Source organism: Psammomys obesus, unplaced genomic scaffold (genome assembly GCF_907164565.1).
Source record: "Psammomys obesus unplaced genomic scaffold, mPsaObe1.curated_primary_1811, whole genome shotgun sequence".
NCBI classification, from domain to species: Eukaryota; Metazoa; Chordata; class Mammalia; order Rodentia; family Muridae; genus Psammomys; species Psammomys obesus.
In genome coordinates, this window is record NW_026596036.1 from 16,244 (window position 1) to 29,259 (window position 13,016).

General features: G+C 48.5%; 2 protein-coding genes across 6 annotated transcripts; both read left to right on the forward strand.

The window, feature by feature from the left end:
* The first annotated feature begins 67 nt into the window (after window positions 1-67).
* Mettl17 (methyltransferase like 17) lies at window positions 68-6,530 on the forward strand. 4 transcript variants are annotated; one of them, XM_055621669.1, is made up of 14 exons: window positions 71-247; window positions 371-524; window positions 609-743; window positions 2,000-2,081; window positions 2,322-2,403; window positions 2,706-2,779; window positions 3,550-3,644; window positions 3,931-4,001; window positions 4,278-4,385; window positions 4,577-4,645; window positions 5,262-5,312; window positions 5,731-5,823; window positions 6,024-6,208; window positions 6,284-6,530. In XM_055621669.1, exons 1-14 carry the CDS (start codon window positions 170-172, stop codon window positions 6,387-6,389), a joined length of 1,383 nt encoding a protein of 460 aa, XP_055477644.1. In that variant the 5' UTR covers window positions 71-169; the 3' UTR covers window positions 6,390-6,530. The 4 variants fall into 4 exon arrangements, 3 of the variants coding, with proteins under 3 accessions (XP_055477643.1, XP_055477644.1, XP_055477645.1); XM_055621670.1 differs by having other exon boundaries at window positions 404-524; XM_055621668.1 differs by having other exon boundaries at window positions 70-524.
* An 869-nt stretch (window positions 6,531-7,399) lies between these two features.
* Slc39a2 (solute carrier family 39 member 2) lies at window positions 7,400-10,163 on the forward strand. Of its 2 annotated transcripts, XM_055621671.1 has the most exons (4): window positions 7,400-8,285; window positions 8,447-8,577; window positions 8,816-8,866; window positions 9,276-10,163. In XM_055621671.1, the coding sequence occupies exons 1-4, from the start codon at window positions 8,171-8,173 to the stop codon at window positions 9,906-9,908; spliced, it is 930 nt and encodes a 309-aa protein (XP_055477646.1). In that variant the 5' UTR covers window positions 7,400-8,170; the 3' UTR covers window positions 9,909-10,163. The 2 variants fall into 2 exon arrangements, with proteins under 2 accessions (XP_055477646.1, XP_055477647.1); XM_055621672.1 differs by lacking the exon at window positions 9,276-10,163 and having other exon boundaries at window positions 8,821-8,870.
* The last annotated feature ends 2,853 nt before the right edge of the window (window positions 10,164-13,016 follow it).

A 13,016-nucleotide genomic window follows, 5' to 3' on the forward strand; every position in this document is an offset into this window, starting at 1 on the left:
TCTGTCGCAAAGAGATCGACATAAAGGTCGCTTATTGGCTGCTAGCGATTACTACCCCTTCTCATTTAGCTGATACCGTCCGGGTCGAAGTTCCACGGAAGATGCTTTTAGCTCCATGGGCTGAGGGTCACAGGCACGTGCACTTCCGTTTCCGGTGTGCCCTGCAGCCATGGCTACCGCTAGGGAGCTGAGGTTTCTACTGCCGTTCTGCAGGTCGTGTCGCGACCTTCAAGGACCCCAGTCCAGAGTAAGTGCATCTTCGTCTCCTGGCGGAGAAGTGGGTTTCCGGAGACGTCCCTCGGAGAAGGAGCGACCTCGGCGATGCCGCCGGCAGCAAGCACCTACAGCTTCTCTGTTCCGCGGTCTGCAGGCATTCTCCGCCCTTGTGCCCGGTGTGTCCCAGGTAGACAACAGCTCCGATTTCCTGGGGAAGAAGCCCCATCGCAAGCATCCCGGCATCCTGCACCTTCCGCACGTGCGGCTGCCGCAAGCGCTGGCTAACGCCGCGCAGTTGTTGCTTCTCGGTGAGAAAGTGCGGGAAGGGGAGGCCAGAGAAACTATAAACGAGGCCAGCACACGCTGATGACTCTTTCCCTCTGTGGCCACAGAGAGACCAGTGCGCGGCATAGAGAAGCAGGTGGAAGCACTCACCAACTACCTCTGGAGCCGACATTTGCCAGTAGAGCCGGAGGAGTTGCAAAGACGGGCTGCGAATCTTGAGAAAAAATTCCTGGAAAACCAAGGTAGGGTTTAAGACGAATAGTAAACCGGATTGAAATGTCAATGAAGTTATCAGGAGGAAAAATTTAAATCTCCCACAGAGGCCGCCCTAGCGTAAAGATCAGAAATTTAGATCTTTGGATTTTTTTGTTGTTGTTGTTTCTATTTTTTCCCCCACCTTTGCAAGTCCGAAAGATTATGACGGTATTTTGATTCGTGTAAAATAAAGGCTGTATCGTTATCCAATAGGTATGGAAACCCACTTCAGGGGTTGAACATGATTACGTTTCAGGTTAGGTTCAAGGCTGTGGATTCATGTTGCAGATTTGTCCTTTATTCATCTTGTATTCCCTGCACTTCCCAACAGTACCTGGTTCAGGGTAGGTGAATTACTCGGTGTTCAGTTGCTGTGAAGAGACACCATGACCACTCTTATAAAGGAAAGCATTAAACTGGGGCAGGCTTACCCGTGGTGCTGAAAAAGTAGCTGAGAGTTCTTCATCAGGAGCTGCAGGAAGAGAGAGAGAGGCTCTGGGTTTGGCATGGCCCTTTGAAACCTCAAAGCCCACCTCCTTTTCCTTTGAAATAGTGCCACCTTCTGGTGACCAAGCATTGGACTAGATGAGCCAATGAGGGCTGTCTCCTTTAGACCACCACAGTGGGTGCTCGTAGAATTTTGCTACGTGGTGCAAAGTTCCACACAGTCGTGAGGTTTAGATGTGCAAGCCCCTTTCAGTGGGAATATTGAAGGTGTCTCACTCCAAAGTGTAAGGGAAGTGAAAAAAAAAAAAAAATCCCTTAAAATGCCCTTATCCTAGCTTTTAACTTTTTATCGCATGGGCAGGAGAGATGGTGCAGAGTAAAAGCACTGGCCACCGAACCTGATGACCTTCTACCCTGTGGTTGAAGGTGAGAACTGACTCAGACCTATACACACACACACACACACACACACACACACACACACACACAGTAAATAAGTGTTAAAAAAATTAAATTTTTATCAGACTAATGCTTACAATGCAGGAAAACTTGGATAGGTTAGGCTGACCAAACAATTCTAATAGTATAAGTACTATTAGAACAGCAATATATAGGCAAGGTTGGTGGCGGTGGTGGCTATTACTGTCTCCTGAAGTTTTCTCTGGGTTTGGCCTCTCAAACTATGAGCATCTTCTCGGGTGGGAATGGGTGAAGGGGGCTGGGCAGGTGGTATACTACATTGGATCTGGCCAGCAATTCCCAGGTCCTCAAGCCCCCCCCCCCCTTCTCACCCTAGACCCTACTCAGACAGAGGAAAAACTTCGTGAGGCAGTACTGCGTGCCCTGCGCAAAACTACCTACCACTGGCAGGAGCTCAGGTAAGGACTTACAGAAAGGGTGCAAAGGAGAAATTTGACGCGAGCTGAGAGAACCACAGACACCGTTGTGTTTGAGGGAGCTGTCTGGACTCCTCTGCACTGGAAAGTGAAAGGACTGACCGAGAAGAACCTTTCCAGATTTTTCACTTCCTAGACTTTAGAGGGTAATGTGGGGCTAGGCTTATTTCCTAGTGAAAAGGACCGACCCTCTGAATTTATTTTATTTTTTATTTTTGGCAGCTACAATGAAGAACTGAGTCTGTTATATATGGCAGCAAGACTGGATGGTGGTTTTGCAGCAGTTTTCAGGGCGTTCCATGAGGTGAAAGTCCAACCTGTCCCTTTATCAATGGTTTTGCTGTCCATAAATTAGTTTCTGTGGTAGGAGTTCTTGGGATGTTATGTATATATACATTATTGGTTCTGTATATCCTTTGGAAAAAATTCTGTGGCCTAAGAAAGGTTAGAGTCACTGAGGTGTTTCCTATCTCAAAGTGTTTGTTTGTTTTGTTTTAGGGAGTCTTGTAGTACATTCCTATCTCACCCCTGTCTCAGTCCCCTGATCACTAGCAAAGCTCTCAGTGCTGACTTACCTTTCTCTGGGGTGTTGTGTATTTCCATCAGATCAAGGCTCGAGTTCCGGAGTTCAAACCACAAACATTGATGGACTTTGGGTCTGGCACTGGTTCTGTCACCTGGTAAGTAACTTAACCCTTAGACATATCCATGCTAACTCTAGAGCAAGTTCTCAACCTGTGGGTCACGACCCGCTTGGAAGCCAAATGACTGTTTCACAGGGGTCACATATCAGATTTTTACATTGCATTTTTACAATGCAATATAATTTTACATAGCAAAATTACAGTTATGAAGTAGCAATGAAAATAATTTGTGGTTGGGGATTGCCACAACATGAGGAACTGTGTTAAAGGGTCACAGCATTAGGAAGGTTGAGAACCACTGTTCTAGAGAGTCAGATTTTCTACACCATCTCAGTATCAAGAAACTGGGACACTAGGGAACAAGAAAGTTGGACCTAGTTGCTGCCCTCAGATTAGACAAACCAGAAGAATTTGGGTTAGATTTAAAAAAGTAGTACATGAAAAGGGCTCAGTACTCGAGTTAAAAGAAAGAGACATTTAGCATAAGGAATAGATTTTATATGCCAGTCAATTTTTATGTCTACAAATCAATTTTTGAATCATCTGCCTTTTATTTCAGAAGTTGTAAATACAGTAAGAAAATAAAGTTAGGGAAGAGGGGGAGGGTAAGACTGGGAAGAGATAAGGGAGGGGTCTACAATCAGGACAGAAAGTGAATAAATTGTGAAAAAAAGAGAAAATTACACTGTTTATATGTCTTAATGTAGCACCCTGATTTCCCAGGGGTGGGATTGAGGTCAGGTGGGTCTCTTGGAGAAATGACTGTTCATCAAAAAAAATGGGTGTTTTTCATCTTGCCGTCTCAGGGCTGCGCACAGTACTTGGGGCCAGAGCCTCCGTGAATATATGTGTGTAGACAGCTCAGCTGCCATGTTGGGTTTGGCTGAAAAGCTACTAAAAGGTGAGACCAAGCTATAACCCAGGGCTTTTCAGAAGTTAAGGGAGTTAGGAAAGTGTTTTGTTGGCATGTGAAAGAGAAAGCTATGAATTAAGCTAACCTGGTCCCCTTCTGTTACTGTAGTGAAGCAGTGTCAGGGGCCTTCTGGGGACTCTGAGTGGTGGGGTGGTGGTAGTGGGTCACCATTTCTAATATTTCCTCATAGCCCTGCACCTCTCGGCTGGTATAATCATCTGAGGCGTGTTTTAATTGAGTATAAACTCTTAGCTACTGAATCTTTCTTCCATAGGTGGTTCAGAATCAGGGAAGCCCTGTATCCCAGGTGTCTTTTTCAGACAGTTTCTTCCTGTGTCACCAAAGGCAAGTAGCAAGTAGGCTGTTCTCAGACATAATGTGGCAGATGAGAGCTGTGGCCTCAGCCGTGAAATCCATCATTTTGTGTTAGGAGATAAATTTAAAGCTAGGTGTCGTGGTACACACCTATAGTATCAGCACTCAGGAGCTGAGGATTGCTGTGAATTCCAGTCCAACATGGGTTAGGAAGGTTGGGGTCAGGAAGATCTAGAGGCCAGGAATTTGTTGTGCTTTTGGATAGGGAGGTGTCGGGTCTGTTGTGACCCTTGTCCTGGTTCCCAGGTCCAGTTTGATGTTACAGTGGCAGCCTTCGCCCTCAGTGAACTACCCAGCAGGGCTGATCGCCTTGAGGTAGTGCAGAATTTGTGGCGTAAGACAAGCCATTTTCTGGTGAGTTGAAATCCTTTCCCCGCAAGCAGCTTTGTGACTCTGCCTTTTCCTCTTTATTAGCATCTAGTATCTTTCTCTTTTGTAGATCCCTCTCACACAATGCCTGCTTCCCTCTGCGAGTGCCCTGACAGCCACTGACTTCTGTTTCTTGGGATTTAGAGTGCCAGCTTTTGTTCTCTGTTTTTAAACAGGTGCTGGTGGAGAATGGAACAAAAGCTGGACACCGACTTCTCATGGATGTTAGGAACCTGGTCCTCCGGGTAGAGCTCTTATCCGCAGTCGTCCACCTTTCTGTCCTAAGTTACTATTACTCCCTTGGGAGCTTGTGATTGTCCCGAATTTGTAATGGTGGCTCCAGATTGAGACACACAAAGTCATGATACAGCAAAATGGTTGGCAAATGAGGTTTCTGGGTCAAATCCAGCCCAGGGCCTGTTGCCCTAGGACTGTGCATATTCATGTGTGTGATAGCTTTCACACTCAGACTGCAGAGCCAGCTACCTCACAGACAGATGTTGATTGCTCCTTGGTTGTTCAAAAAATGACTTTGCTGACTCCTGATTGAAAGTGTTGCTGAGCCAAGAACCTAGTCTCAGAGAAACCGTGTGAGCCAATACAGAATCCTAAATTTAACTGTGCCAGAGTGGGGGTTTTGTCAGTGGAGGTTGCTAACGAGAGTATAGTACCGTGTGCCCCGCCCTGCCCTTCTGCTGTAGTAAAGATGAGTTCATTGTGTGGGACATTAGAGCTGTAACCTCAGTGAGCATGGTTTGCCAACATTGGAATTATAATGAGGCGTCTTCAGTTCACCAGGTGCAGAGGTTGGCTCATGAAGCTAGATTCCCCACAGATTCAGCTGTACTTCCTTGATTTCAGGAAAAAGAGAAGTCACCTTTGGACCTTGAGCCTAGCTTTGTCTTTGCCCCAGTAAGTTCTGCTTCATCTTCTGTCACCTAGAGCAGGAGCAGGAGGCGGCCACTCTCCTGCCTTGTCCTCATGGCCTCCTCCAGTGATCCCACCGCTTTCCCAGCCCCTTGCCCTGTGTTCCCTTCCTTCTGGCCCCTGCCGACTCCTTATTCTTTAACCTTAGGATTTGTAATGTGCTTTAAAGTCCTTATTTCTAGATACTTGTACATTTATTTTACTTTTCATAGCATTGGGGGGGTGATGCATGATGTATGGAGCATGCGTGTGAAGGGTAGGCAGCTTCGAGGAATCTGTTCCCTCCTTCCTCTATTTAAGGGATCAAATTCAGGCCACCAGGGTTTTGCAGGAAGCACCTTCACCAGATGAGCCTTGTCTCCAGCCCCAGCTACACTGTGATGGGTCTTATGTGTATTTGCAGTGTCCCCATGAGCTTCCTTGTCCTCAGCTGAGTGACTCCAAGCCCCTGGCCTGTAGCTTCTCCCAGGCGTATCACCCGATCCCCTTCAGCTGGGTACGTATTCTCACTGCTGCAACAGGGAGAGCTAGCCTGGGAAAACAGACTAACTAGACAGGGGAAGGTGGGAAGAGCTGAAAAATTCCTGGACTAACCTACAATGTGATTTATGGGATGAGAAAGGGCTTCAGGCAAATAAGGGGACGGGAGCTAAACAAGTTTGTTCCCTCTAACCAGCCCCCATATTCTTCTTTTAGAATAAGAAGCCGAAGGAGGAAATGTTCTCTATGGTGATCCTTGCCAAAGGGTCTCCAAAGGAGGCTAGCCGCTGGCCCCGAATCACTCAGCCTGTCCTTAGACGGCCTCGGCACGTGCACTGTCACCTCTGTTGCCCAGACGGGCACATGCAGCATGCTGTGGTCACAGCCCGTCGACACGGCAGGTGCGGGGGTATGACCGCGTGGGGAAATGTTGGGGAACCTGCAGCTCCCGGTAACACCTCTTTCCTGTGCCTCAGGGATTTGTACCGCTGTGCCCGAGTCAGCTCCTGGGGAGACCTTTTACCAGTGATCCCTTCCTCTGAGCCTGCTCTGTCCCCTGCTGAAGAGCCCCCTGAGAGTTGACAAGGGCGTATACCAAGAGTTCCATCACAGCTGCCAAGGCGAAAGCGACCCCGTGTCCAGGAAGAGAGTGCTGGTACCCCTGTGCTTGTGTTTGTTTGAAATTTTAATAATAAATTTTTCTAAGAACAGAGGTGGATTTTATGTCAGTTGTCCTGGCCCGTCTATGGAGAATGAAGAGAATGAGGGCTCAGTCAGATACTTCTATAAGATACTCCCCTGAAAGATGGCAAGGTGGCGGAGGAAGATGCCACTGGCCCTGTGACCGGTCTCTACAGGTCTCAGCTGGTAGTTATGGGGGCCTCCTAAGTGGAAGCCAGCAAGGAGCTGGCTTCCTTACCCTGTTTCTTTCCCTGGAGTTTGCCTCGTATTTCCCCCAAGGTCGCTCCCATCAGGACTGAGCCGTCCAGCTCTACCCATATCTAGATCTCATCAGGGCACTACTGTTTATTTGCTTTGTTTCCATTTTCCTGTTTCCTTTCTAGAATAAGCCCAGTTCACAGCAGGAAACATTAACAAATCCCCCAAAACAGTCAGGAGGATACCCACCAGAAGCAGGGATCACTCAGCAAGCGTAATTATGAACTCTAAGGGAAGGGGTCACAGAAGAGGGGAAGGGGCAAGCTGGTGATGTCACAGGTTTTGATAAAAGTCAAGGTTTTTAGACTCCTTGGCACTGATGGACCTCTGGTAGGCCGTTGAGCAATCTGAGGTTCTGCACAGCAAGCTTGTAAATTGCCCTGTGTGACAAAAATGACAAGGTTAAATTACAGGAACAGCAACAGGGACATGGCAACAGCCTACCTTGACCAGAAGGAAGAATGTGCTCAGCCCAGACGTTCGCTGTTTGAAGTTTGTGGCTTTCTTTAAACTGAAGGGAAAGAAGTGTTTAAGCTTTTAGGGAAAACAAATGACTGATTTACTGGGGTTGTAGGGGACAGCTTCTTCACAGAAGTGGTGACAAGTGGTACATAGTGGCTCAAGCTTTTGGAGAAGCAGAGGCAGGTGAATCTATGAGATTATCAAGGCCAGCCTGGTCTACATAGTTCCAGGCTAGCCAGGGCTACACAGTAAGAGCTTGTCTCAAGAAAAAAAAAAAAAAAAAAGGTGACAGTATCCATATTATACATTAGGAATCTACACACACCCCTGGGAATTTCCATACCTGGAGCTATTTTTCTGGAATTAGAGGAAAGGGGAATCCCTCCACTTGCTAATTCCCACAGAAGAGTAGCAGCCCTGTGCTCAGCCCCACCCCCTGTACCCTCAGGTGGCCCCAAATCCTCTCTGAAAGGGTTCAGTTCAAGTATCATCGTAGCAGCCTCTAAGACTTAGGATAGGTAGAGCATGTGGAAGGAAGGCTTAGATTAAATGTCTTGACCGTGGCAGGACCAAACTGCCCCACACATAAATTAGCTGAGCCGTAACTACCATGGACTGTCCCATTTGAGGTTAGGTCAACCCCAGACATGAACTAAGACTCCTCAGAGCTCTTGGATTAGTCACAGCATTGAAGAGAAAACTTCACTGAGCTGTACCTGGCAGGGAGTCTGGAGTTTCTGGTTTGGAAGCCTGGGAAGGGAAGGCGTGAGGCAGGGGAGGGGCCTCCAGATAGTGGGAGGGTTGGTGGCTGGGGCTGAGCCCTAGGCAGCTATGCGGTGAGAGACACGGTCCAGGACAGGGAGAATACCGACAGTCTCCTGAAATCCATGCAAGGGGACACTGCACTTTGACCACCTCAACTGCTACTCCCTGCAGTTGGCATTCGGAGGTCTCTACAAAAGATGGAGGTGCTGCTGGGAGTGAAGATTGGCTGCCTGCTTGCCCTTCTGGTTCTCACACTGGGCTGTGGCCTTACTCCCGTCTACGTCAAATGGTTCCAGATGGATGCAGCTACAGGTACAGCAGCCCCACTCCATGTCTCCTCTCGGACCTTTCCTGCCATCTGTCTCTGGTTCTCTCACATCTCCCCAAAGACACTGGGTGCTGTCTGTTGCCCTTCATTCTTTCCCATCTATCTCTTTGCTAACTGGAAGACAACTTTGGCTTTTTTTTAATAGGTCATCACCACAGGGTTCTGAGCCTCCTGGGCTGCAGTTCTGCCGGTGTCTTCCTGGGAGCAGGGTTGATGCATATGACTGCTGAAGCCCTGGGGGGAATTGAATCAGAAATTCAGAAATTCCTGGTACAGGTGGGTAGCAGAGAAATCAAGTGACAGGGCTATGGGCCATGGGGCCTGGGGCCGATAAACGAGAGCCAGGGAAGAAAGCGGGGAAGCACAGAGCACGGGTGGGACAGCAGCTATTGAGAAGAAGGGGCGGAAGGGTGGTCGGACTGAGCTTCCAAGGAAGGCTTGATAGCTGAAAGGGCAAGACAGGATCGAGCGCTGCCTCAGACTCTCAGGCTAATTTCTGTTTCCGTCTCCCTAGAATAGTACAGACAGTAAGGGGAACTCTTCTCAACATGCTGCTTCCAGTTACGTAAGTATCTCCTATTAGCCTCTCTCTGGAGAGTGAAGAGAACCAGGGGCTGCTTGCTCGTGCCCTTTGGACACCTGAGGATTACCAGGAATCTCTTCTCTCCACTCAGAAAATGTAGAGAAAGACGGTGCCAATCTAATTCTTTGTTTGTGGGCCCTCGGAGAAAGCTCTTGCTTTACTCTCCTTCCTACCCTGGACTCTCTGACATACTTCACATCATTTTCCTTTCATTCCAACCCAAGAGTGTTTCATCCCTCGGGTTTCTCCTTCCGTGTGTCTCCCCTAAGCCCCGTCCCCTTTGTGCTCTGTTCCCCCCATTTTCCCATTCTCTTCTCTCTCCTGGCCCCATGTCCATGCAATGTACTGTCTCCTTCCCTTCCTGGCTTATGGTCCCTCTCTCTGTTCCTAGGTGGAGTATCCCTACGGAGAGCTTGTCATCTCCCTGGGCTTTTTCTTTGTCTTCCTTTCGGAGTCGCTGGCATTGCAGTGCTGCCATGGGGCTGCTGGAGGATCAACCGTACAGGAGGAGGAATGGGGAGGGACTCACGCCTTTGAATTCCACAAACATCTGCCTGTGCCCTCGCCCTCACGGGGTCCCCTCCGCGCCCTCATCCTTCTGCTCTCGCTGTCCTTTCACTCTGTGTTCGAAGGTCTGGCAGTGGGACTGCAGACAACAGTGGCAGCTACCGTACAGCTCTGCGTTGCCGTTCTGGCTCATAAGGGGCTCGTGGTGTTCAGCGTAGGGCTGCGGCTGGTGAAGATTGGGACTGGGTCTCGATGGGCCATGTTCTGCATACTGTCCTTAGCGCTCATGTCTCCTGTGGGACTGGCCCTGGGGCTGACTGTGGCTGGAGGGGCCTCGGGGCCAGGGCAGGGATTAGCTCAGGCTGTATTAGAGGGCATAGCAGCTGGCACATTCTTATATGTCACCTTCCTAGAAATTTTGCCCCGGGAGCTGGCTTGTCCTGAGGCCCCTCTGGCCAAATTTGGCTGTGTGGCTGCTGGCTTTGCCTTCATGGCCCTTATTGCCTTGTGGGCCTGAGAGAGAGATCCCTCACTGCTCTTTTGAACCTAGGATGACTTCTCCTGAGGAGACCTTGCTCCTCAGACTTTTTTTCAGTGAGGCCAAACATTTACTAGGCATGGACTAACCCAGATTTTATATACAGGAGACCCTGTTCTCGCTCGGGACCTAGAAAAGATGTTTTGTCTGAGTGTCTGAATTAACTGGAACATTGGTATTAAGACCATCACTCCAGATTTGCTACATGTGTAATAAAATTCCCATTTTACCCTTTCCCTTCAACCTGATTGCAAGTCGAGTCTCTGATAGGGGAAAAGAGGGTGAGGATGGAAGTGGGACCAGTAGTCATTTTTATGGTTACAGGCCATTTCTCCTGAGACACAGGACTGCTGAACTTCAACAAACCCTTATTCCCTTACCCCTTATTCCCTTATGGGGGCTGAGAAATAGGACAGCACTTACAGGGAGATGGACGCTTGGAAACAGAATCAGGGGATATCTTTTCTTCACTAACTACCTCAACCAACTCTCAGTGCCGGCTGTCAGCCCCACCAAGTCCCTATTTTCACACTGAGTCTTGTGTAGCCTCAAGGACACTATTGCTGTTCTCTCTGGCTGCCGCAGGCTGAAGGATTAAAAAGCAGTGTTTGCAGAGGGGGATGGCGCCAGATAAATACCTATGGTGATTATCTGAGGTGTAACCACCGAGTGACTTCCCTTTTGTCTACCTGACCAACTGCTACTAAGGACAGTGCAAAAGGCAGCTACCCTGGAATGGAGACATTACACCTAGAAGCGAGACCCCCAAAGAGACCACCTCGTATGTTTGTCTGATGCAAACACACGAGGGCTTTATTCGAGCTTAAGCTCCGGCTGTCCATCATCCCTGAGACAGCAGGTTAGAATGAGCAGCCTCAAGTCTCAGGAGGGCAGAGTTTTTAAAGGGAAAAACTGCAAGCCGGGAATTCCAAGCCTTGGTGTTACCTGGTAGAGTAAGATTGGGTGGTGGGTTGGGGGGATCAGCAAGCAAGGTGACCTTTAGCTGATCATTCCGAGTCACCTGGTCAGACCAGAGTTATCTGTACAATAGCCTGTTGGGTGGAAGACCCATTAATATGTTCTGTAGTATTAATGACAGCCTGCAGGATGGGGGCCAAGTCACTCCAAGGACAGTCAACTTAAGATAGAGTCTGAGCAACAAAATGGAGTCAGCCCTGTTAGCTTCAATTTCTTCAGAAGAGAGAGAGGAAAACTGCTCCTGTGCCCTCGACTAGTTGGGAGTATCTCACACTTAGTGAAGAAATAAGGAAGGAAAGATGTGCTCTGGAGCTCACTCACCCTTACCATTTTACCCCTTTTTGTGATTTTTCAGTGTGATAGCCCAAATAGCCTTAACATGAAAAAACTCTCCTGAATTCATTCTTGTCTCAGTCTTCTCTCCCTTCTGCCATATTCCCCTCATGAAAAACTAAGGAATCTAAGTCTGATCTTCACAACCAGGGATCAATGAGAAAGCAATGGGTGGACAGAAATAGGAGGGGGCGGGAGCATTTACCCCGGAGCACTGCTCCAGCATCTGCTCAGCATTAGAGGCAGGGAGTAAGGTGTTCAGGAGAGCCTGGTGTGTGCCAATAGCACACCTGCGGTGTGACAGGTGTTGTGCTGCTGTTTGTACACTCTTACACAATTCCAACAGTGACATTATCTCTGTAGTAACTGGATAGGAGAGCTGGCATCCAGAAAAGCTAAGGAACTTGATCTCTTAGCCAGTAGGGCCTCAAAACTCTTTTTCCTATAGCTGTATAGAAAGTTCCATGGTCTCTCCTCCCTTGTGTTTTCCCTCCCAGATGTCAGTTAGAATCCCCGATCAGAGCAGAGAGAATGGGGCATAATTGAGGAAGCAGGATGGGAGGGTACTCGGGAAGGTATGTGTGGGCAGGGTTTAGACAAAGCCAGAAACATGCCATACCCTGGAGCTGAGTAATCAGCTCACTGTTAGTAGAAACTAGAAAGGGCCAGCCCCGAGAGCAGTGTCCTTGATCTACAGGGACCCAGCCAGGAAGGTGCAAGAATAATCTTATTTTCCTGCTCTGATTTGCTAATGTCTTATATTCAGTAAAACCAAACTGAAGCCTGAGGGTAGAAATGGCTGGGAGTGCTCTGTGGACCAGTCAGCCCCCAGGAACACGGCTCTGTCCTGTATGCTATCTGCTCCCTGCCCTATTTACCTTAAAATGATCTTGGCAGAACTTTGGCAAGATAAATCGAAACATCCATGTGATTGTATGGAAGCTAGAGAAGTATCCCTATCCCAGAAGCCTGTCTAACTCTGAAAGAAACCTGAAGGAGACATGCCCTTGCCTGCTGTGGCTCTCTCCATGTTTCTGGATCGCTGGTGCCATCAGCATTTGAGGCAGCTCAGGTAGAGTCTTCAATCTCAAGCCTCTGGGGAGCCATGAACCCTTTGTCCTCATCCATCACAAACTCGGGGTTCTTGTTTGGCCTCCTCTTCAAAGCTACCAGTACTTTCTTTTCTCCCATACCTAGTTTCTTGTTTATCCCACAAATCCTTACCCCCCAGGGCCAAACGTGTTTAGTTTGAGGAATAGTGTGTCAAGAGCAGACATAAAGCAAGAAAGTGGCCCCTTCTGGAGAACACCAGGGAGAGTGTCCGGACCAGGAGAAGGACAGGGTGTTTTCAGAAGTTACCAATAAAAACAACACAGAGAACAGGAATAGGCATAAGGACGGTGGTGGGAAGGAAGCGAGGCAGCTGCAGTGCGGCAGGCTCAGCTGTAAGACTGAAACAGAAAATGACCAGAACAATGAGACTTTGAAACAGAGAAATGACCCAGACTAGCGCATGTGGCAATTTTCACACCCTCCTGTGATGATGTAAAACATGGAGTTTTCTCTGGGACCACATAGGAGGGGCCGTGAACCAGAAAAGGTTGAGGTTACCCCATATTCCATGTTCTGTGATGCTGACAGCTGCATGCCGTTTGTTGTTGCTCTTTTGGGGGGTCGGTTGGTTGGATTTTGGGTTTGGGTTGGGTTTTGTTTGTTTTGAGTCAGACACTGTGTAACCATGGCTAGCCTGGAATTCATTATGTAGACCAGGCTGAC